The sequence below is a fragment of the Haliotis cracherodii genome, unplaced genomic scaffold (assembly GCF_022045235.1).
Source record: "Haliotis cracherodii isolate W230 unplaced genomic scaffold, xgHalCrac1.p SCAF_3, whole genome shotgun sequence".
In the NCBI taxonomy this organism is placed as follows: Eukaryota; Metazoa; Mollusca; class Gastropoda; order Lepetellida; family Haliotidae; genus Haliotis; species Haliotis cracherodii.
Window position 1 is genome coordinate 53,177,581 of NW_027266286.1, and position 27,148 is coordinate 53,204,728.

Genomic DNA, 27,148 nt, shown 5'->3' on the forward strand with positions numbered 1-27,148 from the left:
TATTACAGTGATTGACCGATTGGACTATCATGTAGGTACGATGTATTTACAGCAATCAAAACAAACAAAGCTTGTCAGTGTTGTTCATCTTCATTGTTTTGCAACTGCAGACAGAAACTGCTCCGTCCTAACTGTTGATCATGTCCGGTCAAAATTTAAGAATGTCCGGACAATACTTTTTAAAATGTCCGGTAAGCAATATTTTAAACCGGACATTTGAGATTCCCAATCGTACATGTCCGGTGCATATGACGGTTTCCGGACCCCTGATATAAAGTCAGCAGGAATGTGTCAGAATGAAATGTGAACATTTATCACTTATAGTGTAACCATATAGTTCTAGATAATTTTTGCCATTTAACAATATAATCCGAGGCTAACTATGGGTCCGGGTAGTCTTTTTGGTACCTGGGTCCTACTCAGTACCCAACCGACCAGGGTACCCGAGTTACCCGTCCCAGCCCTTGATCACGCACAATCAACCAAATCACCGAGCCTGATCACCCGATCCATTTGGTCACCTGTTACGACCAGTCTAAGTTCCAGTGGACCAGTTCCAACGTGGAATCCCCATGAGGTAAACCTGGCATCAGAACCTGTTGGTTATACAGAGCTACTTACTGAGCACAGTGAGTTCATCTCCTGAAAGCCCGAGCCTAGTATTGACCACATCAAATATCTCATCTGCCACATGTCCGGGAGTCCCCTTCTCTTCCTCTTTCTCCTTCACATCCACCTCCTCCTCTTCATCATCTTCCTCATCCTCTGCAATGATGCCCAGATGACCACGGTCGGGTGACGGGACTTGAATGGTCAGTTTGGCAGCTGCATCATCGGGATCCACTGCTGCACATGGGAGAAAACAAAATATTGATGGTCCGATAGAACTCAAATAAGATCTCTGAATGATAATCCCACTCTGCATGATCATAACCTCAAACCTTAAGTCTCAGTCTAGATTTTCAAATATTTTCTGCCATAAAACTCTGTTGCTCACCTGTACATACTTTCATGTTTGCAAAATTAAGTTTATATGAGCTAATAACTAAAAAAATCCAAAAGAGACAGACATGAGTTGAGGGTCATGAAATGATAAACAGGATGTCTTTGGTGTCTTTATTGGATTATTTTAGTTTTTAGCTAAAATATAAACTTAATTTTGCAAACATGAAAATATTCAGGTGAGCGACAGTTTTATGGCAAGAAATATTTAAAACAATGAAGGATATGAATAACTTTGTTTCAAATAATCCTTTGTCTATACTGCATCAATTTGACTGTAGCTGTCAGTTGTGTTCCTATTTATTAGGCACGAAACCCATCCAAAAACGTATGCAGGTGACAAATGCTTCCCTGCAGTCATCATCATAATGTCGCCATTATCCACACTGCTTAAATTACCAGACAATAGCTGAAGATCTTTGTGACCCTCAAAACCTTAGGGAGTAATATTGCAATGTCAAAATATCCACAAATAAGCCATCAACAGTTTCATAGAGCAATATATCATTCTCATAGTGCCAAAACTGACCTTGAAGTGTACTGAGTGCCAGTTCTTGTCGAACTTTCTTGTACTTGAATCTTTCATCCTCAACTTCATCCTCCATCACCAGGTCTTCCTTCCTCGGGCGGGGCACACCAGTCACTGTTTTCATCATCCTGAACCGAACACCAGGGTTAGACATGACCACTTGACTGTTAGTACAAGACTAGTCAAAACTTACAGGGACTGATTCCCTTATCCCCAAACCTAGTTATTTTACAGCCTGTGCCAAACTGATGTGAGTCCACCAGCCTGAACTTGGCTCAGCATGATTTTTAGTACATTTAGTGTTATCGAATACCGTATTCGACATAATAAGCGACCTAGGGCTCTCTCAAAATTAGAAATAGGGGGCTCTTATTTGAAAATTATTTTGGTAAAAGAGTATTTTGAGTTGAAAAATAAATTTCGTGGTTTATGCTGACAGCCTGAAATGTTTATGTACGACAGATATAATTTTCCAGAATTAAATGCCCATATTTAAGAGTGCATATACCACACGAGTGCATATTATACGCGAATAAATAAGTCTTGTGTTAATTGATCAATCGGAAGGGGTGCTAATTGGGATTGTTCACTAGCCAATATCTCAGAAAATGTAGCCGTGGGTGCTCATTAGAGCGGGGCGCTTATTATGTCGAATACGGTACTATACACTGCACATGCTGTCAAGTCAATGTGAAAGCTTCTGCTTCCATCAACCTTCTAGGCTAGGATGTCATCATGTCTCTCAATATATATATAGATATATTGGTAACCTTTTTATGTCAATACTGTATCAATACCAATTTATGAATATTGATCGATACTAATTAATATTCACATAAACATTTCCATTTGTTAAGATTACCATGATTCTAAACAGTAAAGCCGAATTCATATTAAGTTTTATTGCAGGTCCACATAATTAGTTTCATATTATATACACACTATATATTTAATCTTATCATCAGTTAATATCGTGACATATCATGATACTTCTCAGTCAATATATCATGATACATAACAGTCGCTATCTCGATACAAAAAGTTCCAATAATTGACACCCCTACTCTAGTCCATCAGAGACAACTCACTTAGTCTAGGGACGGAAAATAGCGCTAACTCGGACCAGTAAGGGCTAGTAGAAATTCAAACATTTTGCTTTATATGTTATCACCATTCTGCCCAGTAAACATTCTGGGTTATTTCCATCCCTGTTATGCTATTCGAGTGATATGACTTATGTAGGTTAATCATGAAGAACGAGAGTCACAAGAGACAAGTTGCCATAATTACATTGTACAAGACCCATGAAGATCCGGGGTAGAATAGGTCTTCAGCAACCAATGCTTGCAGTAAAAGGCGACTATGCTTGTCGTAAGAGGCGACTAACGGGATCAGGTGGTCAGGCTCGCTGACAAGGTTGATGCATGTCATCGTATCCCTATTGCGTGGATTGATACTCATGATGTCAATCACTGGACTGTCTGGTCCAGACTCAATTATTTACAGACCACCGTCATATAGCTGGAATATTGCTGAGTGGCGTTAAACAACAAACAAACAAAACAAAACATTGTTCAGGAGGACCCCGTAATAAACTACTCAAACAAGTTAAAGTACACCAACAATTGGAAATCTGTTTGTTGTAATACCCACCAGCCCACTATAGTCGTATGAAAAGAATCATGTGTTCTTCTACCTCTTTTGATCAGTATAATTAGAGTCAAAGGTGTTAAAATCCAAGTCCAACCAAACAGAAATTCTGCAACATAACTGTCCTTACTTTGTGAACTGTGACATGGTGTTGACGACGTCAACAAACTGCCTGATCCTGCTGCAGAAGTTGTCCATGTGGCACATGATGGCATCCTCATCCGCAAGGGGCACGCCATGACTGAGGTGGTCGCTCAGCAGAGAGACAGTTCTCTTGGAGGGGGAGTAGCTCGGACCACCACCCAGTCGAGACAGACCACTTGTGGCAGATGGTTTGGTTCTGAATACAGAAGTCAAAGGATTAATTTTCCTCTGCTTTGATTATACAGTTAACAGAAAGTGATATAAAGATGGGATATGAGCCAGAACTCCCTGATACACTCACAGGATATTCACTGGCCAGATTAACACACTATGAAATACTACCAGTTGCTGATGGCCCCTATCTTAAACAATTTGAATGAAGGATATACCTGTATTTCCAAGACTAACACTAACCCAGGGTTTGAACTTAACACTAGCCTGCTAGCCCGGGGCTAGTACAAATTCCTGCAGACTAGTGCAAATTTCCAAATTGTTTTAACATTACAAGGGCATTATCACTGACCACTATCTTATAAAGCATCTCCTAAACACACTTGCTATTCTTCCAAACACAATAATTATGCTGCTAGCCCCTCATTTCTGATCTCAGCAATAAATGATTACGACATTATTGACTATGTCCATTGTCCACAATCTTTGTCCGGCACCTTTGAAGACCAAAGAAAGGGTCAAATGCCAAATTCACCAGGATTTCAGCCTATTATTTATCTCTCAAGACAAGCCCTGTCCGAAGTGTCATGCTTACCTGGCCACAAGACTTGTGACTTGAGCGAAACTACTGACAGATGAGAAGTGAGAGAGGTTGTTGGTAGTTCCGAGTGAGTCGCGCAATGAGCGGAAAGCCTCTCTATAAAAACTCTGCAGCATCAAGCAGGCACGGAGACGTCCAAACAGGCTGCTGTCCTGCACACCGATGTCCTTCAGCTCTTTGCTCTTGCCACGGGGACCCTACAGAATAAGCAGATTTAGATGATATTTATGTATCCCCATATCCGGAGGCTGAAGTGCTTGAAACAAGTCTAGACAACACAGCCTTGATACTGAGATGCTTCCAACCCCATCAGCAGCTTGAACTCACCCTGAGTTTGGACTCCACCTGACTACGGAGAAGCCTCTGCTGGGGGTCTGTAGTGGGCAGTGTGTCTCTCTGCTGGACCTCATCGGTCACTCGACGCCACAGGTCATCAGTATCGTCCAGCATGTTGATGGTGCAGCCCTTGATGTGTTCCTTACAGGCCAGGACAAGTTGGTTTGTCACCTGAGAATAATACAAAACAACATACTGATCAAAACAATAAAAAACAAGAGACATTGCTATTAAGCTCTTTTCCTATTTCTGCTAATAATGTACTAATATTTCTTTATAAGGCCAAACAAACTTAATTATTTCTTTCATATTTCAACTTTTTTACTATGTTTGTTTTCTCTGGCTCACTCCAGCAAATACTTCAGTTCCATAAATCCAGCCTAGTTCAGCAAGGGTGGGAACTCGACCTTTTTAGTCTGTTGACTCCCTTGCCTCGGGAAGATGGTTTTCAATAGGATCATATTAACATGGTATGTGTATGGATTTAGATAGGATCATGTAAATAAATGAACATCCAAACTTTGATCATGCTACAATTACCTTTGTGAGAATGACACCAAGAAAGCCTGTCCTCCCATAGTATCTGGAGATGGAGTCCATCTGTTTGATGCCATTGGTCAGCCCTGGTATGGCAGAGTTCATTATGGAATGGGGGGTGGCTTCAGTGTAGAGCTGATCAAAGTAGCGGCGCAAGGAGTCGAGGTATTTTACTTTGTCCTTGGTGTCATTCATTGCGTCTGTGATACTGCAAGGGATAAAGCCATGTGTAACAAGATTAACAGGTCAGGTGAAATGGAGTTTAACATTATTGCACTTATATAGTGACTTGCATACACATGTGCGTGTGGCTGCTTGTACTAGTCTGGACTGATGCCGATTTATAGTGCTAGCCTACTGAGATACCATGCCGCAGTTTAACATGAATACCCGACTCAGACTGACTACGAGCCGACCAGTCTTTGTTCTAGCCCCTTAATGCCAAGTGCGAGACAGGGTAACAACAAGTACCAGGGATCGAACCACGGACCTTCTGCTCTCCGGATGGACGCTCTACCATTAGACCACGGAGGCGGTCACATCATAAGAAGAAACATTCATGCAAAGGTTGAACTTAAAACATATCTGGAACTGGTTGTTTGGGAAACACTAGTGAAACATTGTCTTACCTTGCATCCACTGTTTTCCACTTCTTGAGAAGCCTTGACTTGGCGGTGATGAGAACCCCAATAACAGCCTTACACTCCTTGCTCTTGAGCTGTTCCGTCACACTGGTCAACAGACGCTGTCGACGCTTCCAGCGCTCGAGTTCAGACATAGGGCCGGCATTGGGGTCCAGGAACCTGAGGCAAGAGACACACAAATTGGATTCATTCTGATCATTCAAAATCTCAGATACAAAGATACTGAAAATCTCTCAAAATACATTTTTCAATGTACAGTGTTTGAAATTTAGCATGACAGTCAAGGGGTCTTTGTCCTAATGTCAAAAGGGAAAGATTTACGTCCCTGTATACAAAAATGAGGACTAAAGGAAAACCTGACCTTTTTTAGAGGATTATGATAATGCAAAACCTCAGGAGACTTTCTCAGGAAAAGTTTACACTTTCTTGACAACATATACAGAACAAAATGTGTAAAAACAGGCTTGCAATGCTCTATTCAATTGAATTTCAACGCAAAGATTTTAGAAAATGACATTTGACACAGCTAAATGATATGATGATCTATATTATTACTAATATTAGAATAGGTCCAGATAATCCCATCATGAGAGTGAGTGAGTGAGTGAGTGAGTGAGTGAGTGAGTGAGTGAGTGAGTGAGTGAGTTGGGTTTAATGCCGCTTTCAACAGTATACCAGTTATATCACGGAGTGTCAGCTTAATGTGGGAGGATAGCCCGAAGTGATGCAGGTCTCAGACGTTTACCACTTCGGTGAAACCCACGAGCATGGGTATGGTGCTGACAAACCTAGAAACATATTCAGGGCGAACTGGGATTCAAACCCACAATCACAGGTTTCTGGCATGCCCAAGGGACGCAACTCTGCACAACGAATCGCGACGCCTTAGACAGCTGGGCCACCAGTGCCCCCGTTTAGTTAGTACTTGGATATCTTTTTTTAAACTGTCAAAAGAATCTATTTGTAGCCAATTTTCCTGCTGAGAATACATATACAGTAAAAAAAACCTCATATCTTGGCCTAGCATAAGCCCATGATGAGGGGATAAATATTCTATCTGGGAATTATTTTCCTGTGTCAACATGATGAAACAGAATTGTTGGATATGAACATACAAGTAGTGCAATTCTTGAGAACAAACCTTTCATCAGATGTGTCAGTCAGTATCGCCTCGATGGTTGTCATCCATTCCGTGACCAGTTCCTCATACTGACCAATTATGATGGGGTCAAGCGCAGCGGCTCTCTGTTGTTTGAAGTCATTAAGTACAACATTCTCTGGTTGTTTCAACATCTGCAAAAGAAAAGGAGATTTATATTGAATTATTATGAACCAAAACAAATAAATATTTTACATACAAAAGTAATTTTGTTACATGTGTAACATTGTGTAAGTTAGAAGGACACTTACAGCACAATATGGGATTTATCTAGGATTTCAAATGCTCTTAGCAGGCAAGTCTATATTTTGTTGAGAATTTGGATCTTAAATAAAATCTTATTTTCTAGAAATCAGAGTGTTTTTAACATTGCATTCAGTTAGTTAATTTATAAGAGATCATAATGGCATACGCTTACTAACCTATTCAAAATGTCATACGCAAATCGTTTCTTGTTATTTATGACACATCAAATAGGATTGATCAAAACAGATTTTCTTTAGCAAGATACGTAAAGAAAGTATCTGCCATCAGCAACTCAACATGTTCAAGGGCAGGCAACTCATTTTCATGGTATCGCTATTTTGTGGTGTGATACATGTGGAATATGTGCTTTACATCACTTCCTGCTTTGAATTATCATGATTATGCATGATTAGTAAGCAAACGATCTAGGGTGGGTCAATGGACATCGTCCAAATAAATGGGTTCTTTTCTAACCAATTTTGAATGACGGTATGGGTAATTCCCCTTCAGAAACATTCCAGAAATTATTATAAAATAGTTAACAGGTTTATTTACGAGTAGCCGTGGCATACTGTCCTGTACAGTAAGCGATGATATATCATGCTTAGATTTGCATAAGTCAACAGTCGACAAGCAGTGTGGATTATAAGATTTTCCAATACTGCGATAATATAGAGCTTGCAATAATACAGAGTCACACTTGGAACCCCGTGGTACCGCGGCATTCATAGTATCACGGCATTTGTGATTTCCCTTAGTTCACACAGGACACGCCTCTTAGCAGCTGTCTATTAATACAAATCAGTAACCAGGAAGTGCTCGCTTCGTAAACAATTTCCTCAGAATGTTCGGTCTGCTGTAGGTAAGGAATTATTAACACGTTGATACTTACTCCTGGCATCTTTTATAACATTGCCTTACCCCCATCTATCAATGGAAAACGATATAACCCACAGTTCCCCAAGGACACTTTCTCTATCGACCTGAACTAGATCATCTGCATATTCATGGCGACTAATGAGGTAACAGAAGTTACATAGTCCACACATTTTCCCCCCATTCTGTGCCCAGAATCTATTTAGAGATCATAAGGGCCATAATACCAAACTTAGAAATACGTTCTTCACTTGTAGCCAAAAGATAAAAACATACTTTGGGCTAACTAGGAGTGCTTTTTATATATATTTATTGTTGACTTTTAACATTTTTCCATTTTTTTGACATTTTATTGTCATCCAATTTATTTTTAAAACAATCTTGAAATATCATTTCTGATATTTTGTTGTTGATTTGTACAATATTTTTCTCTTACTTTTCGGTAAATATGCATTGAATAACTATCACTGATAACACATTTAGAATTTTACTTATGCTGTCTTTGCACTTGTCTGGACAAATCACTGAAGTCTGGCATTCACTAATAATATGAACACTATGGGCATTACTCCTGAAGGGTGTGCAAAATTAACGTTGTGACAAAATAAAAAAATAACCAATCAAAATTATTTCATACCCATTGTTTTGATGTGTGCATTGATGCTGCCGTCTCATTCAAGGCTGTCACGAATTTGTCCATACTATGAACAAGCCCTGATTGATTTTCCTCTGTAGTTTGGCCCCAGTCTTTCTGTGCTTTAACCAAGGGAATGTAGATATCCGACAGGAGAGAGCCAAGTGTTTCGATTGCATTGTGTTTGAGTTCTCCACAGAATATGTCCCTCTCCATATGTGTTGCATCGACATCTTTTTCGGTGCTATTTCGTAAGAAATACAAAATATTGACTCCGTCAAGATCGACATCTTTCAACGAAGCAAGATTTCCTGTCACATGTAATTCTCTAGTTGACAACACGCCTGATTCTGGTCTTTCGCAAAACAGAAACAATCTACAGGGTCCGCCGGCTCTAAGAAACTTATTTATTTTGTTGAGCGTCGATTCTTCACACATAAAATCCTCCAACAACGTTGGGTTGTCATAGCCGCCGATTTTAAAACTTTCTTGGATTTTCCCAGCTATCCACCAGTGTCTTTCATCCATCGTGCAGGTTGTCAGTCTTTAAGCATAACAAAAGTAATTTCTCTGAAGTTTTTGGAAAGTCCTTCAAGTTTTGTGTGAGTTTTCACAGTTTTGCAGAACGCTCAGCTGAGATTTTCCACGCAGGCGGCCATATTGATTGTTGTTGGTTACCAAGTACCCGGATGAACGCACCTTGCAGCCGACCGAGTTCGGGCTTGTTGCCTGGGCCTAAATCGTTATTTCCTATAATCACCTGATTATGACTCTACTGTTTGTATGGATTTATTTCGGCAATAAGAAATATTATGCTGATCAATACGCCTTTATAACGCTCGATACCCCATTCTCGCGTTCATTTGGTTTAGTTTTGCACTAATTAAAATATAATATTAAAAGTTTTATATAACCTGATAAACAATTGAGATGTTTACATTAAAAAATTATTTCCTATCGTAAAAAATCTTAAAGCCTCTAAAGATGATAAGATAATACTCATCATTATATGTCTAATAAATTATCGGTACGCTGACACTGCATGAAATGGAAACTTGTAACCTGTTGTTGGATATTGGGTCGCCTGCTTTTCTGTCATCATGCAAGGATTTCCCGAAAGTGACTTCTATACACTTCTACATTAGAGCATCAATCTGGTAAACTAGTGGTTGATATCATGACAACGATCCGCGCCGTCGAGGTAGGGTGACACACAACCTGTTACCATGGTTACACAGGTATTGACAAGCATTGGGGACCTGTGACCCATTCTCTCACGAAATCAACACGCGAATTCATAGCATGCATAAAGTATGTTAATATTTCTGACAATGAAACATCAACATTTGCCCGATATACTTCTCCTTTCCACTTACAGCCGCGTGTGTGTAGTGTTAAAGGGCAGATCTAGCATTTTTAAAAAGGGAGAGGTCCAAAAGTAACAAAATCCCTCTTAGATAATTGTACAGCCTACAACATACTACATACTAAATTTCGTTTACAAAAGAGGACCCGGACCGCCTGGACCGTAGGAATGTATGGTAATGCACTTGCCGACCAAGCAACCAAACTTTCACTAAAACTCCCAGAATTAAGTCTAATTCTGCCAATTTCCAAATCAGAAATTAAAAGCATAACAAAACAAAAAATCTCCAAAAAATGGCAAACAAAATACAAAAATTTAAACTGTCAGCTACAAAAAACCCTAAAAAACTAAAGCCAACATTCTTCACCCATCCAAAAAAATCGACAGGGTTATAACTAAATTACAAACAGGTCACACCAAACTAAACAGCCACCTTCAAACACTAAAACTACACGCACCTGGCACATGCCCACACTGCACTCAAAAAGAAACCACAGAACATGCACTCATCCACTGCCCACACAGAACAACACTCCAAAACACACTAAACTTAAACTCCGAGTTAACTCAAGAAAAAATCTGAAACCCACTAAATAACACATCCAACTTTAAAACCGTAGGCAAATACCTATTTAAAACAGATCTTATTAACCAAATATAACACCAAAATAATCAAATCAAAACAAATTCGAATTTTTTAAATTAATTAATAAATACCCCAAACATCTCACACAACACTCCCCCCTCCCTTAGTCTCCCCCATTTCTGGTGCCCACCGTGACATTGTTTGAATATTGCTAAAAGCGGCGTTAAACCATACAAAGTAACATCACAAGCATATTGAACAGGACAATAAATATTCACTCGAATGAAGTGGGGTAATTCTCGGTTATCCAGTATAAAGTATAGTAGTATCGAGATATAATACACTGGAGAATCGAGGATAGAGTGGACGATTACCTTTTTCGGTGTATCGTGAGTGAGTTGTGTTTAACGCCGCTTTTAACAGTATTCCAGTTATATGAGCTTAATGTGGGAGGAAAGCCCGAAGTGATGCAGGTCTCAAACGTTTACCACTTCGATGAAACCCACGAACACGGGAATGGTGCTGACAAACCTAGAAACATAATCGGGGTGAACCGGGATTCGAATCCACAATCATAGGTTTCAGGCGTGCCCAAGGAACGCAACTCTGCACAACGTATCGCGGCGCCTTAGACCACTGGGCCACCCGTGCCCCCCTAACACGACTTAAAAAGGGGGTGTATGAACAATATACTCAAGCCAATAACTGCACAAACATCATATGACACACAATAGGTAGACTGGCTGACACCCACCCCTCTGGATCCGACACTTTTTTACACAGGTGGCAATTTTAAAGTACAGTCGCGTGTGTGGTGTTGCGTTAGTCATTTAATTGTGCCAGGAGCCACTGATTGTGGGTTCGATTCCCAGTTTCGTTCTAAGTTTATCAGTCCCGTATGCATTCGCTCGTGAGTAGCGTTAAACTGATCAAATATCACTTGTGGCTCTCTTCTCATGAGTCGAATCTAGGCAACCGATCCTGCCACGCCAAAGGGGTGCAACTCTGCACAGATAATTGTGGCGCGTTAGACCACTGGAACACCAGTGTCCTTACACATAATGCATGCTTACTGACAGCTTTGTATTATGATAAGTTATACGAAGACGGAATCAAGTTGCTTATATGTTGGTCAGCCTTTGCGTCACAAGTCTGTTGGTTGGTTGGCTGATATCGGTGTAGCATCGTATGGAGCTGATCGACACTAGGGCTTTGATAAATACCTATTTCTGGTTTGCGACTTTCTTTCGGGAACCGGAGAATCAGTGATCGAGATAATAATAGGTTATAGATTTTCTTCCTTAAATTAAATTCCTTAAATTGGTGGTGGGATAAAATTAGAGAACAAATGCTTAAACTAGGGACAGTCGGGTAGTCTAGTCGCTTGTCACCAGACTGCCCGACCGTCCCTTTATAGAGTGGAAGTAATGCTGATATAATCTGTTCATATAAGGTACAAACTCTCGATTTTTTCCTAATTAATTAGGTCATGAAATAAAATTAATTGGTATTGTTAATGAAATGTATCATGTAGATGTAGATACTTGTTTATAGAATAAAATGTATGTTACAAAAGAGTACACGGGGATTCAGATCGGTTAAATTTCTTGGATATTGATTGATTGTAATCCAAAATGTATCAAATTTGCTATTGATATACGGGTGCAGGCTAAAACGGCACCTCAGCAAAACGTCACCGAATTCTCTGGAGAAAACGGCACCGCATTTGGCGAAAACGGCTACCATGTGTCGGGCGAAAACGGCACCTCTATTTTTAAGAACGATAACAACGATTTTTGTCGTAATATATAGGGTTCATTTACATGGTATTTGATGTATTTACATGTCATTGGATGTATGTGATGTATTTACATTGTATTTCCTGTTTTCACAGATAAGTAAATATGTTCAGTTTTGTGGCATGTCCATCGTTATCATCGTTATCATCATCATCATCATGCTCTTCACAATATTGGTCCATGTACAACCGAACATTGTGAGAGTACTTGGGTCAGGGAGAGATCTCCATCTCCATCCTATAGTTGGAGTAGAAGCTAATTTCTCATGTAAACTTTTTTAACATCTCACAATTATTGGCGAGGTGCCGTTTTCGCCAATCGGTGCCGTTTTCGCTATAACCCTTGATATACCAGGATGTTCTATCAAAAGCTGATAAAATCATGACATTTGCTATCGACATTTGTCCCTAAGAAAATCAATGCGTATATTTTAACCGTCCATGTTTTCGTGTCCAAAATCTGGGGTAACAGACGAGAATGTTTTTCGCGGTAAGCAAATCTTGAAGAGGGAGTTATCTCCCTTTACGAAATAAACTAAAATGTCGGCTTTCTGTTGAAAGTCGCCGACAAAGCTGCTGTAACTGGCGCATAAGAGATTCCCAAAGAACAGTAGATAAGGTAGGCTTATAAAGCATGAACAAACAGTTAGGTAATACATTTTACTGTGTTGTGTTGGGCTAACGAAAAACGTGTATAGATTCTTTGTGTTACGATTCAATATTATCAAAACGCATTTTACTTAATTGTTATATTTTGACAATTTTTCAGATCGTTTCATAGTGTTGTTTTTTTAATGAGCATGGTATGCTTAGCAAGTCACCAACCGATAAGTGTATGAGGAGCCAATATCACTTATTATTTCGGATAATTTCAAAATCCAAACATTCATCTTTTTATGTGGATCTAGCTTATAACTTATAATGTTACCCTCAGTTTTGCTGAAAGGTTGTTGTGGACACGGCTGCAGCAGATATGTACCCCAGGGACTATTGCAAAGCTGACTAGCTCTGATATGTTAAGTGAAGCACTGTTAATGCAGTGTTAAACTCACTAAGTCATTCACTGTGTGCTTTGTTTCAGCTGTGTCCAGTGGGTGACCAGGAAGAGCATGCCCCAAACAGAGATGGCAGTCGCTCAAGGGAACCCTGGTGGGGCGGGGACTATCTCACTAGCTACACTCATAGACTACAGTCTGCAGAGAACACACCATGAACTCAGTATCTTGTCGGAGTTGTAAGTTATTCACTTTCATTTCTGACATAATACACCCATGGTGATTTCGGGTGTGAATATCGGTCCCCAGTAACCCATGCTTGTCGTAAGAGGCAACTGAATGGATCAGGTGGTCAGGCTTGCTGACTTGGTTGATTGCATGTCATTTATCAAAATTGCATCTGATTGATGTTCATGATGTCAATCACTGGATTGTCTGGTCCAGACTTGATTATGTCAATGACTGATGTCAATGACAGCATACAGCTGGAATATTGCTGAGTGCAGAGTTAAACAAGAAACAAACAAAATATCTGTAATAATAATTCTCTGAAGGGATAATTGTAGAAAACAAATTGACACAACTTGAATCTGAAATATTTGTAAACACAATATTTTGAGCTCAATATGTTATCTATTATATAAGTAAGTGCTATATAATCATGGGTGTGGTGGGGTAGCCTAGTGGTTAGTGCGTTTGCTCGTTATGCTAGACCGCCTCCGTGGTCTAGTGGTAGAGCGTCCGGGGTTCGATCCCCAGCCGCGTCATACCTAAAGACGTTAAAAGATGGTACTTGTTGTTACCCTGTCTGGCACTCGGCATTAAGGGGCTAAAACAAGGACTGGTCGGCTCGGAGTCGGTATACTGTGTCTGAGTGGGGTATTCATGTTAAACTGCGGCATGGTATCTCAGTGTACTAGCACTGTAAATCGGCATCAGTCCGGACTAGTACAAGCAGCCCCACACACACACATACACATGCATGCACGTCGCTATATAAGTGCAATAATCTTGGACGCGACGTTAAACCCCATTTCACCTCACCTCACCTCACCTCACCTTGTTATTCTAAAAACCCGGGCTGAATGCAGAATTTGGGAAAAATGTGTGAAGCCCATTTCTGGTGTCAACCGCTGTGATATCAATCATGATGATAATGTTAGATATCGTATTCGATGTAATAAGCTCCCAGGGCGCTCTCAAAATTAGAAATAGGGGGCTCTTATTAGAATATAATATTGGTGAGAAAAAAAACAGAATCGAAAGATCGTAAATTTTGTGGTTTATGCTGATAGCCTGAAATGATACAAAAGAAAAGTCTGTGCATATTATACATGACAGATATATTTTCCAGAATTTATTTGCCCATAATTACAGGTGCATAAAACATGTATATCACACGCGTGTGTATTACATATGAATAAACAAGTTTACATTGATCAATCGGAAGGGGTGCTAATTGGGATTGTTCACAAGCCAATAATATATTAGCAAATATCACCTTAGGCGCTTATTAGAGCGGGGCGCTTATTACGTCGAATACAGTATGTTGAGGATAAATTCAGTCCTTCCTTTGTTAATCATGATCATTTAGTAAAGTCTTAATCATTTTATAAAATGTTGATGTACTGTTTCCTTCAGGTTACCACGGAAGACTGATATGGACAGGTAAGTTGACATTTCTTTTGATAATGGAAAAATGAATTGAAATGGAACTGTTAATTCGATGCTTATGTTTTTGGATTATACAATGTCAGAATTTTGCATATAAGTTGTTGAAATACGATGCCAGTTGGAATTAATCTGTCATGGTCTCATTGCCACGATCATGCACAGAGAAACAAGCAATGGTAACTTTGCTTGTTTATTGTTCCAGGAAAATTGAGATATTCCAATTTGCCAACCGTACCCGTCAGTTGTTTGTGAGACTTCTGGCACTGGTGAAATGGGCAACTTCCGCAAGCAAAGTGGACAAATGCACAGTAAGTAATGTCCTGTTGAGGAAAAGATAATACACATGATTTATGATCAGTATCATCAGGGTTAGAAACTAACAGTTTTTGTCCACTAGTCCTTATACATGTAATGACAACATAGCAAAACCCTTAAAATGGGCCAATTTCTACTAGTCCTTAGGATACCTCTACTATTGGGCAGTTTGGTAAATTTCTAACGCTGATCATGAGAACCATGAATACAACTATCCAACCTTTCTGTTTATATGTCTCTGATATACCTCACCTGTTATGATTCTGGGTTAGAATTGGTTCCCAGCAACCATTGCCAATAGTAAGAGATGATGAATTGATTGGTGATCAGGCTTGCTGACTTGGTTGATGGCGTATCAGTGTACTCTGTTACTCATAATATCATTCACAAAATTGTCTGTTCCAGACTTAGCTTGAATATTACGGAGTGTAATGTTAAACAACACACATATACTCACAAACACACACACACACCCTAATATATCTCTTCTGCCCTACAGGACATCTGTAACTTCTTGGAACAACAGTCTTTCTTCTTCGTGGACACTGCTGACCAGCTGGCTAAAGTAGCCAGGGAGACACTGGTCACTGCTCGGTCAGTACTCAATACAGGGAGCTTTGCATGCACTATGTTACCATTTACAGGGCACAACAGTTTTAAGCTCACCTTGACTCTTGGCATGATCTGTTAGTGTGACCTGGTGTGGCATGTTTTCTATCTGCCTGTATCTACCCGTTATGGCAGCCATATTGAAAATATTATCTTTTGAGCATGCAGGATCAAATTGAGGATCAAATTAGGAAAATGGTTCATGTGAGCCACATGCTTTTTTTTTGTGTGTTTTCATCAGTTGTTATTTCTTTAGTTTTACTGATTGAACTGCTTCTGCTCACACATCTCCGTCAAAATTTGTACATGATGTATATGTCACTGGTTACAACATCGTGAATAAAGAAGGGTTTTGTTTAAACGTTACAATTGGCCACAGAGTTAATGTTTATTGTATGTAGCCTTTGTGACCCTTTTCTGGTTCAGAATAGGCCCCCAGTGTGTTACGCCTGTCATGAGAGGCGGCTATGAGTATTGGGTGGTCAGACTGTGACTTGGTCACATGTTGATGTGTGCTCATGCTTTCAGCCACTTGTTTACCTGGTCCGTCTTGTATTATCTACAGACTGCAGTGTTGATTGTGGCGTTTAACAGTATTCACTCATTCCCCACTTCTAGTAGATTCTGGTGTCCCCGCTGTGATATTGCTGGAATATTGCTAAAAACGGCGTAAAACCATACTCACTCACTCTTCTAGTAGATATTTTCCATTTTATAAGTTCTGTTAACCTGTATCTGATTCCTTATGATGTATGTGAAGAAGGATTCTTTTAAGAATTAAAATGACAAGTCCTTCAGCACATTGCGGTGGTTACATGTGTGACGTGGATGATTGTCATACATACTGGCTCCTGCTATCAATGTAGCTGTATGTCGCGGCCCCGTTCCACAACGCAACCGTACCGCTATGACAGTCATAAGTCTATGTCAAAGTATAGGACTTATAATCACCTAAGGGCAATGATCTCTTTGTGGAATGGGGCCCTTGACCACAGTAGATCTGTTACTCATATCCATGATTTTGCTGTATTGCTCAGTGTGACGTAAATTAATATTTACTCTTTTTACTGCAGACTGCCCAGTTTCTCTCTGCCGTGTGCTATCGATGTTCTCACCACAGGGACATACCCCCGACTTCCAACCTGTATCAGGGTGAGACTAAAAACATTTGCTTTACGGCAAGTCGTGACTGAATTTCATTCTGGCTCATGTAACATTGACTGCCTGCTGGTATTCAACTTCTGTCTTGGTTCATCTTGGGACCACATGGGTACAATGTGTCAAGCCCATTTTGGGTGTTCCATGTCGTGATATTGCTGGAATATTGCTAAAAGCGGCGTAAAACCATACTCACTCAGCTTGGGAACAGGACCAATCATAGTAGAGGTTACGAGTGATGAAATCCCTCTGACAAATTAGTGATATGGCAGTCTCTGTATTTATTGTGAATCATGTTGCTGCGAGGCCTTTGGTTTGGGCTGTTTTTTTCATGATTTACAATATTTGTTATTTACTCATTTACTACACAAAAGAAGTTTATGGGCGGTCGGGTGGCCTAGTGGTTTAAGCGTTCGCTCGTCACGCCAAAGACCCAGGCTCGATTCCTGACATGGTTACGATGTGTGAAGCCCATTTCTGGTGTCCCCCGCCGTGATATTGCTGGAATATTGCTAAAAGTGGCGTAAAACCTCACTCACTCACTCACTCACTCACTCACTCTTAATGAAGGTTAAGGACACTCGATTCTTTGCCATGACAGTTTCTTTATACTAATATGAACGAATTGGGTGTTTTTAACTTCTTTTGAGCAGTATATTTACAAACGCGGGTCTATAACTTCCAAGGAGGGCAAGTTACATTTGAGAGTTACCAGCCTGTGTGGCTTGTTAGGAGTAAAGATGTTTTCCGACACTGTACAGCTCCCATGTGTGTAGTTGTCCTTCCATGCCTCCAGGACAAGATAGTGCCACCGGACCCCATCACTCCCCAGGAGAAGAAGCAGACCCTGGACCGCCTGAACCAGGTGATCCAGTACCGCCTGGTGTCCTGCGAGCTGCCCCCACAGATGAGGCGACTCAAGATAGGTCAGTCCTAGAGCCAGCTCCCTCCGTTCACACATAGAGAAGCACCTTGAAAGACATCACTTTGAAAGTAAAAGTAAAACGATTATACAGGATTGGCGACTACCACTTGTCCCAAGACTTGTGTAGGATGAGATGGTAATGTGGCTGTTAACCTTCTAGCGCCTTACGGGCAGCTTGGGTTGTATGATCCTCAGGGAGCTGAGAATGAAAATCGAGTGCACACTGAACCTATTGACTGGGGGAATAGCGTAACACTATGAGCATCTACTTGGTGAATGGAATCTGGCGCATTATTAATGCACATTTTTGACGAAATTTAGGTATCTTAGATACAGCATGCACACTAGTCTGAGCTGAGCGGGATGTAGCTCATGATGTCCACCATCTGAATGTTTGATGTTTCAAAATAATTAATTCAAGTTCATAGAAATGTTTGACTTGATATAGCTTGATCAGTAGCTGATCAAGGCGGACTGCAATAAAACTGAATAATGGCGACTGGAGTGTGCAGAAGTCAGAAATAGCAAGTTCTCAAAACAACACCAAACATTATTAAGCATTTCAAGATGCCAGTAGTAAGAGCCTTGTAATGGCCTCTGCGGAGGAGAATGTGTTGAGAAGTTGTTCAAAATGTGGAATCACGATTATATCCATTACATGAGCTATCAATCTCATTATTCGCTGCACATACATCTGAGGACATCTCATTACAGGTGATGTTAGGGGACTTTCACCTGACCAAATCAGAGCTGCAAAAGTGAAAGTCGGAATGTGTTTTTTAATTATGCAACCTTGAAAAGGTTAACAGGGGGCACTCTGAAGGACAGTTAGGGGCTGCATGACTGATTCTGTCAAAAGCATTTTCTGTCTCTTAGGACTGGGACAATACATAAATTGTGCAAGCTGATACATATCATAATCCCTTGGTCACGATTCAATATGTATCGAGATACTTGCATGTGCTCTAAGCCATCTTTTCCATAGACAGGATGGCTAAGTACCTGGCACACTAAGGATGGCACAAAGGATGAACATATTTTTGTTTTCACTGCTCATTTTCACTTGTAATTAGTGTTGGTGTAACACTTATTAAAAAATACATTTAAGGTTCAAATTAATTTTATTTTTTACGTTGCGTGTGATTGTGGTCAATACTTGTATTGAGAAGTAAAAGATCATGATCCACCGATGTATCAGTGTATCATCCCACTAATCTCTTGCTTCTATGTGATAAACATTTCAAACGGAAGGGACTTTTTGATTGGCTGATGTCAACCTCCTATTCGTTTCATTTGATGGTGTACGATTGCGAATGTCAGTCTGATGTGACCTGTAATGGGATGTCCTAAGATCTTTGAGCAGTGGTAGTGAGCGCTAAGATCTGGTTTTAATGAGATTGGCTGGGTGTCAGTTCCGCATGTTTTAGAATAAGATTGAATGTTTTATACTCAGTTCAACCAGAGTTTGCTGTTTTCTATGTTTCAGAAAATGGCAGGGTCAAATTCCTTGTAGAACATGAGTTTGAGGTGAGTTTATATGTTTCATTATTTTTGGAACTGAAATGAACTAGAGGGATCGAATGTTTGTTCATGTTAATTTTGGATTAAGTAAGGATTTCTTTCAGTGCTCACTAGTAAGAATGAAAAGAAAATATAGTTGTTTTCATTTTAACATTTCACAATTTTTGCAGATATTTATAATCCCATTTGAAAGAGATTGTGATTAAGCTGTATGGTGATTGACAGGTAACCTTGACCTTGATGGGTGACAGCCCCACAATACCATGGAGATTACTTGATATTGACATCCTGGTAGAAGATCATGAAACTGGAGGTAAGGGTGTTTTTGTCACATTTCTCCATAGCAACAACATTTGATGATTTGGTGATAATAGATGATTTTTTTCGGACATTTTGGACATGTCTGATGTAAAGCATTCCTAACATTAAAATAGTGTTCATATAGTCGAATGTGATGTGTTGTGATGTTACTGGCTGTCCCTCATGATGATTCCTATGTTTCAGATGGGAAGTCCCTGGTTCATTCACTGCAGGTACGTGCCCCGTGATGAATGATTTCATGAATTTTCTTTTACACTCCAGTCAGCAAATATACATCTGTATAATTCTGGGTGTGAAGTGCAGGGCCCCGTTCCACAAAGTGATCATATCACAATGACTATCATAAGTCTATGTGAAGTATGGGTGTTACGATCATCTTAGTTATAGGATCGGGGGGCACGGGTGGCCCAGTCGTCTAAGGCGCCGCAATTCGCTGTGCAGAGTTGCGTCCCTTGGGCAAGCCAGAAACCTATGATTGTGGGTTCGAATCCTGGTTTCCCCCTGATTATGTTTCTAGGTTTGTCAGCACCATACACGTGCTCGTGGGTTTCACCAAAGTGGTAAACGTCTAAGATCTGCATCACTTGGGGTTTTCCTCCCACATTAAGCTGACACGCCGTGATATGACTGGAATACTTTTAAAAGCGGCGTTAAACCAAACTCACTCACTCACTAGTTCTACAATTGTCTTAGCTCCATGATCGCTTTGTGAAACGCAGAAAAACCAGCAGTTTATAGCATTAGCATTACAGGATGTCAGTGTACAATAGACATGCTTTCTTAAAAATGAGAAATAGATCTGCAAAGGAAATTGTTATGATAGCTGTAATGCATAATATTTCCTGCATGTTTGGTGGTATGTTAGTTCGACAATATCAGTCGGATTTGGTAGAAGGTCACTGTGGACTATTTTAATACATTGTATTGAGAATGTTTTAACTCATAACATTGTATGATCTGTAGGATGTCACGCTACAGGTGTCAGACAATACAATACATATCTTGATACAGAAGTCACGATACGATGCGTATCTCGATACTGCATATACAAAATTTTGTGAGGAAAACCCAGTCATTAGAGTGAGAAGAGAGTCCATAGACTCACTCATAAAGTTAAAGGACAACTGACAACTGACTAATACCCATCAACATGACACTGAGTCAAGCCAACTATTCTGTAGGAGAAAATAATAAGAAACAATCAAGTTAACATACTGTATTACAGGTGGAAAGGAAAAGGAAATAATAACGTAGTTTGTACTTGCTTAATAATATCTATGTGAGATCAACAAGCACAATCGATATGGGGTTAAATGTGAATCAATGCCACATAAAGTGTATGGGACATTGTGTTGTGCAAACTTTGCCGATGGTGTACCGGTGAGTCACACCATCACTAATTATCTGCTGCAGATTCACTACATCCACCAGCTGGCACAGAACCGTCTCCTGGACAACGACAAGCCCCTACATGACCTCTACAAGGTGCTGCGTATCCTTCAGAGGCAGTGTGAGAACAGACTGGGGAGGAAATGTGTCATACAGCAGTGTGTTTACATCATGGTTGTCATGTTGTCGGTGGGATGGGGAGGGGTTTGTCTATCAGGGTTAGGTTGTTTTGGGGAACTGAGGGTGGGGTGGTGTCTGGTAGGTTGGGGTAGGGGTAGTGGTAAGGGTGTATTTAATTCACAATTAGGAGGCTTCTATCAATGATTGGGAACACAGGTGGTCCAGTCGTCGGATGTGCCACAATTTGCTGTGCAGGGTTTAGTCCCTTGCGCACGCCAGAAACCAATGATTATGGTTTCGCTTCCTGGTTTGCCCCGATTATGTTTCACACCTGTGCCTGTGGGTTTCGCCAAAGTGGTATATATCTGAGACCCGCATCACTTCAGGTTCTCACACATTAAGGTGACATACTGTGATATAGCTAATCTGGAATACTGTTCATAGCAGCATAAACCCAACTCACTCACTCACTCTACCTATGGCTTGAGGTCTATCTCAGGGTTAGGGTGGTGTTTGATGTGAGGTGTGGGGTGGTGTCTGTTGAGTAGGGGTAGTGGTATTGTAGTAATCAACAACTTCTGGCCTGAACCCGATTCTGATCTAGATCCTCACCGAAAATCTATTTCTGTATAGGGATATTTTCATACAGACCTATATGGCTGCAGTAGATGTGAGCTATATGTATGCATGACAGCTAATGTCACTAGAATATATTTACTATGCGTACAATATCATGGACGTGCCGTACAAATTACTGCTCTTCCTTAACCAGACGATAGATTCCTTTTGTCAGTCCCTGCAGCTCGAAGTGCTTCATTCCCAGGTAAGTGTCTTAAACGTGTTATGGTCACATGCAAGGGGAGACAATGCATGTGTCATGAAGGATTATCTCCCTTGCACACTTTTTAATTTGGCCCTTGAATAACATTACCATTTTTTGAATTATTTGTTAAATTTTTCGGTCTAAGGGAAGACAACTCTTTCTTTTCAATCATTTTGAGGTGAGTTTCAATTCTCCAATCTCATTTTTGATATAATCAATCCAATCTCTCAACATGCTCATTGTCACTATTACAGATCATATTAATATGAATCAAATGTATTCATGTATGTTACAGTTTGGAGACATACCAGTTTAAAACTCTTTTGTCTGATGTATCCAAATTTTTCAAGCCTATTTTTTGTTTAGACTCAGAGACTGATTCGCAACCGACTTGGTGATAGTGTTAGAGTGGAGGAATACACTCTCAGCAAGAGCCTGCTGACCTCATATTGGAGGTAAGCTGTCATAGGGGGAAGTAAAACAAAACAACCTTGGCGCTACGTCTGTCGCAAGTTTATGTTGAGGGGGGGCACGGGTGGCTCACTCATCTAAGGCGCTGCGATTCGCTGTGCAGAGTTGCGTCCCTGGGGTACGCCAGAAACTTATGATTGTATGTTTGAATTCCGGTTCTCCCTGATTATGTTTTTAGGTTTGTCAGCACCATACCTGTGCTCGCGGGTTTCACCGAAGTGGTAAATGTCAGACTCCTGCATGACTTCAGGCTTTCCTCCCACATTAAGCTGACACGCCGCGATTTAACTGTAATACTGTTAAAAGCGGCATTAAACCCAACTCACTCACGTAGTTTACTGTGTCGGGAATAGTACAAGCCGCCACACACCTCACCTCACATGCATGAACATCCAAACATAAGTCAAATAACCTTGAACACAACGTTAAACCCCGCTTCACCTCACCTCACATGCATGAACATCCAAAAATAAGTCAAATAACCTTGAACACAACGTTAAACCCCGTTTCACCTCACCTCACCACTCCGCATTACCATGACAACTACACATATATGCAGGTTGTCCCTGCCTCTTTACTCTACCTCTGTAGTTCAGTGATCATCTACACTGTTGTTTGTACAGTTCACCCATCTCACCCCCAACCAATGCTAGAACTAAGTGGCTACTTATCTCTGAAGGTCATCTTCTAGGACTGGTTTAACATAATTATTTCCTCTGTTACAGGGATCAACTGAAGAAGGATAAAGATGGGACAGGTTTGTGTTCTATATTGTGTTTGTCATTATGTGTCAGCCGCTCCTTTGTATTCTTTGTTATCTGGAACTCCTGCCTGTGTATTGTGTAAAAGTCAATCATCATTACAGGTGACTGAAACTTTAATTATCTCCCACCATGAATTGGAAGGGGGATATAGGAAAGGGTGCTGTCCGTCCATCCGTCACATTTCGTTTACGGAGCACAACTAAAAAAACATGGTCCATAGATAGGTGTAATGGTGAACTGGTGTTGTGATTTTTGGAAAATGCATTTAGACTTATACTGAAAATGGCGGTAGTATTGGTGGGGGATATGAGTATTTCATGCTTGTTCAGACTTGGTCAGGTTCCTGCTAATCATGCTAATAGTTCAAATATCTTAACCCTGAGATCCTGTTGTATCAGTATATTACATGTATATGTAGCGGTGTATTCCCTGCAGTGTATAAGCTGTGTGTCCATGTGTGAGATCCTCTTCTATCACTATATTGTATATCTAGTGGTGTATTCCCTGCAGTGTATAAGCTGGGTGTCCATGTGTGAGATCCTCTTCTATCACTATATTGTACATCTAGTGGTGTATTCCCTGCAGTGTATAAGCTGACTGTCCACGTGTGAGATCCTCTTCTATCACTATATAGTATATCTAGTGGTGTATTCCCTGTAGTGTATAAGCTGACTGTCCATGTGTGAGATCCTCTTCTATCACTAAATTGTATATCTAGTGGTGTATTCCCTGCAGTGTATAAGCTGGGTGTCCACGTGTGAGATCCTCTTCTATCACTATATTGTATATCTAGTGGTGTATTCCCTGCAGTGTATAAGCTGGGTGTCCACGTGTGAGATCCTCTTCTATCACTATATTGTATATCTAGTGGTGTATTCCCTGCAGTGTATAAGCTGACTGTCCATGTGTGAGATCCTCTTCTATCACTATATTGTATATCTAGTGGTGTATTCCCTGCAGTGTATAAGCTGACTGTCCACGTGTGAGATCCTCTTCTATCACTATATTGTATATCTAGTGGTGTATTCCCTGCAGTGTATAAGCTGACTGTCCATGTGTGAGATCCTCTTCTATCACTATATTGTACATCTAGTGGTGTATTCCCTGCAGTGTATAAGCTGACTGTCCACGTGTGAGATCCTCTTCTATCACTATATTGTACATCTAGTGGTGTATTCCCTGCAGTGTATAAGCTGACTGTCCACGTGTGAGATCCTCTTCTATCACTATATTGTACATCTAGTGGTGTATTCCCTGCAGTGTATAAGCTGACTGTCCATGTGTGAGATCCTCTTCTATCACTATATTGTACATCTAGTGGTGTATTCCCTGCAGTGTATAAGCTGACTGTCCATGTGTGAGATCCTCTTCTATCACTATATTGTACATTTAGTGGTGTATTCCCTGCAGTGTATAAGCTGACTGTCCACGTGTGAGATCCTCTTCTATCACTATATTGTATATCTAGTGGTGTATTCCCTGCAGTGTATAAGCTGACTGTCCACGTGTGAGATCCTCTTCTATCACTATATTGTACATCTAGTGGTGTATTCCCTGCAGTGTATAAGCTAACTGTCCACGTGTGAGATACTCTTCTATCACTATATTGTACATCTAGTGGTGTATTCCCTGCAGTGTATAAGCTGGGTGTCCATGTGTGAGATCCTCTTCTATCACTATATTGTACATCTAGTGGTGTATTCCCTGCAGTGTATAAGCTGGGTGTCCACGTGTGAGATCCTCTTCTATCACTATATTGTATATCTAGTGGTGTATTCCCTGCAGTGTATAAGCTGGGTGTCCACGTGTGAGATCCTCTTCTATCACTATATTGTACATCTAGTGGTGTATTCCCTGCAGTGTATAAGCTGACTGTCCATGTGTGAGATCCTCTTCTATCACTATATTGTACATCTAGTGGTGTATTCCCTGCAGTGTATAAGCTGACTGTCCACGTGTGAGATCCTCTTCTATCACTATATTGTATATCTAGTGGTGTATTCCCTGCAGTGTATAAGCTGACTGTCCACGTGTGAGATCCTCTTCTATCACTATATTGTACATCTAGTGGTGTATTCCCTGCAGTGTATAAGCTGACTGTCCACGTGTGAGATACTCTTCTATCACTATATTGTACATCTAGTGGTGTATTCCCTGCAGTGTATAAGCTGGGTGTCCATGTGTGAGATCCTCTTCTATCACTATATTGTACATCTAGTGGTGTATTCCCTGCAGTGTATAAGCTGGGTGTCCACGTGTGAGATCCTCTTCTATCACTATATTGTATATCTAGTGGTGTATTCCCTGCAGTGTATAAGCTGGGTGTCCACGTGTGAGATCCTCTTCTATCACTATATTGTATATCTAGTGGTGTATTCCCTGCTGTGTATAAGCTGACTGTCCATGTGTGAGATCCTCTTCTATCACTATATTGTACATCTAGTGGTGTATTCCCTGCTGTGTATAAGCTGACTGTCCATGTGTGAGATCCTCTTCTATCACTATATTGTACATCTAGTGGTGTATTCCCTGCAGTGTATAAGCTGACTGTCCATGTGTGAGATCCTCTTCTATCACTATATTGTATATCTAGTGGTGTATTCCCTGCAGTGTATAAGCTGACTGTCCCTGTGTGAGATCCTCTTCTATCACTATATTGTACATCTAGTGGTGTATTCCCTGCAGTGTATAAGCTGACTGTCCACGTGTGAGATCCTCTTCTATCACTATATTGTATATCTAGTGGTGTATTCCCTGCAGTGTATAAGCTGACTGTCCACGTGTGAGATCCTCTTCTATCACTATATTGTACATCTAGTGGTGTATTCCCTGCAGTGTATAAGCTGACTGTCCACGTGTGAGATCCTCTTCTATCACTATATTGTATATCTAGTGGTGTATTCCCTGCTGTGTATAAGCTGACTGTCCATGTGTGAGATCCTCTTCTATCACTATATTGTATATCTAGTGGTGTATTCCCTGCAGTGTATAAGCTGACTGTCCATGTGTGAGATCCTCTTCTATCACTATATTGTACATCTAGTGGTGTATTCCCTGCAGTGTATAAGCTGACTGTCCATGTGTGAGATCCTCTTCTATCACTATATTGTACATCTAGTGGTGTATTCCCTGCAGTGTATAAGCTGACTGTCCATGTGTGAGATCCTCTTCTATCACTATATTGTATATCTAGTGGTGTATTCCCTGCAGTGTATAAACTGGGTGTCCATGTGTGAGATCCTCTTCTATCACTTTATCATCCCCCGCCCCAACGAAGTTGGCGGGGGATATAGAAATGGGTTCCGTCTGTGCGTGTGTGCGTGTGTGCATGTGAGCATGTGTGCATGTGTCTGCGTCCCGAAATCGTTGCCGGATCATAACTCAGAAACCGTTAAATATTTCTCTACGAAACTTTGCATGTCTATCAGACTCATGCTGAACTGGTGCCTTTTGCTATTTAGGAATTTTATAAATTTTTATTTTTTATGTTTCCATGGCAACAAGTTGGACTTAGGTTCTATAAGGGTGCTGCTGTTCGTTTCCGGAGCGTAACTAAAAAACCATTAAATACTTTCTTACAAAACTTTGCATGTCTATCAGACTCATGCTGAACTGGTGCCTTTTGCTATTTACAAATTTTAGAAAGTTTTATATTTTACGTTTCCATGGCAACAAGATGGACTTAGGTTCTATAAGGGTGCTGTTCGTTTCCGGAGCATAGCTCATAAACCGTTCAATATTTTTTCATCAAACTTTGCAGGTCTGTCAGGTACATGCTGAACTG

At 40.5% G+C, this 27,148-nt stretch overlaps 2 protein-coding genes across 2 annotated transcripts in view; one reads left to right on the forward strand and one right to left on the reverse strand.

Moving 5' to 3' along the window:
- The window catches only part of LOC139473769 (uncharacterized), a 109,441-nt gene extending 100,273 nt beyond the window's left edge, over positions 1-9,168 (reverse strand). Inside the window, exons 1-9 of the mRNA XM_071256521.1 lie at positions 8,533-9,168; positions 6,756-6,907; positions 5,600-5,773; positions 4,974-5,178; positions 4,425-4,604; positions 4,092-4,294; positions 3,312-3,521; positions 1,532-1,659; positions 622-846 (exon numbers count right to left, since the gene is read on the reverse strand). Coding sequence (XP_071112622.1) covers positions 622-846; positions 1,532-1,659; positions 3,312-3,521; positions 4,092-4,294; positions 4,425-4,604; positions 4,974-5,178; positions 5,600-5,773; positions 6,756-6,907; positions 8,533-9,057 — 2,002 coding nt within the window. The 5' untranslated portion in view covers positions 9,058-9,168. The remainder of the gene's footprint in view (positions 1-621; positions 847-1,531; positions 1,660-3,311; positions 3,522-4,091; positions 4,295-4,424; positions 4,605-4,973; positions 5,179-5,599; positions 5,774-6,755; positions 6,908-8,532) is intronic.
- Positions 9,169-12,814: 3,646 nt separating this feature from the next.
- The window catches only part of LOC139473819 (mediator of RNA polymerase II transcription subunit 14-like), a 47,308-nt gene continuing 32,974 nt past the window's right edge, over positions 12,815-27,148 (forward strand). Inside the window, exons 1-14 of the mRNA XM_071256579.1 lie at positions 12,815-12,898; positions 13,361-13,513; positions 14,916-14,942; positions 15,151-15,256; positions 15,763-15,857; positions 16,946-17,024; positions 17,827-17,956; positions 19,442-19,482; positions 19,702-19,789; positions 19,981-20,009; positions 21,211-21,289; positions 22,086-22,129; positions 22,496-22,584; positions 23,326-23,357. Of these exons, the coding sequence (XP_071112680.1) occupies positions 13,389-13,513; positions 14,916-14,942; positions 15,151-15,256; positions 15,763-15,857; positions 16,946-17,024; positions 17,827-17,956; positions 19,442-19,482; positions 19,702-19,789; positions 19,981-20,009; positions 21,211-21,289; positions 22,086-22,129; positions 22,496-22,584; positions 23,326-23,357 (964 nt within the window). The 5' untranslated portion in view covers positions 12,815-12,898; positions 13,361-13,388. The remainder of the gene's footprint in view (positions 12,899-13,360; positions 13,514-14,915; positions 14,943-15,150; positions 15,257-15,762; positions 15,858-16,945; positions 17,025-17,826; positions 17,957-19,441; positions 19,483-19,701; positions 19,790-19,980; positions 20,010-21,210; positions 21,290-22,085; positions 22,130-22,495; positions 22,585-23,325; positions 23,358-27,148) is intronic.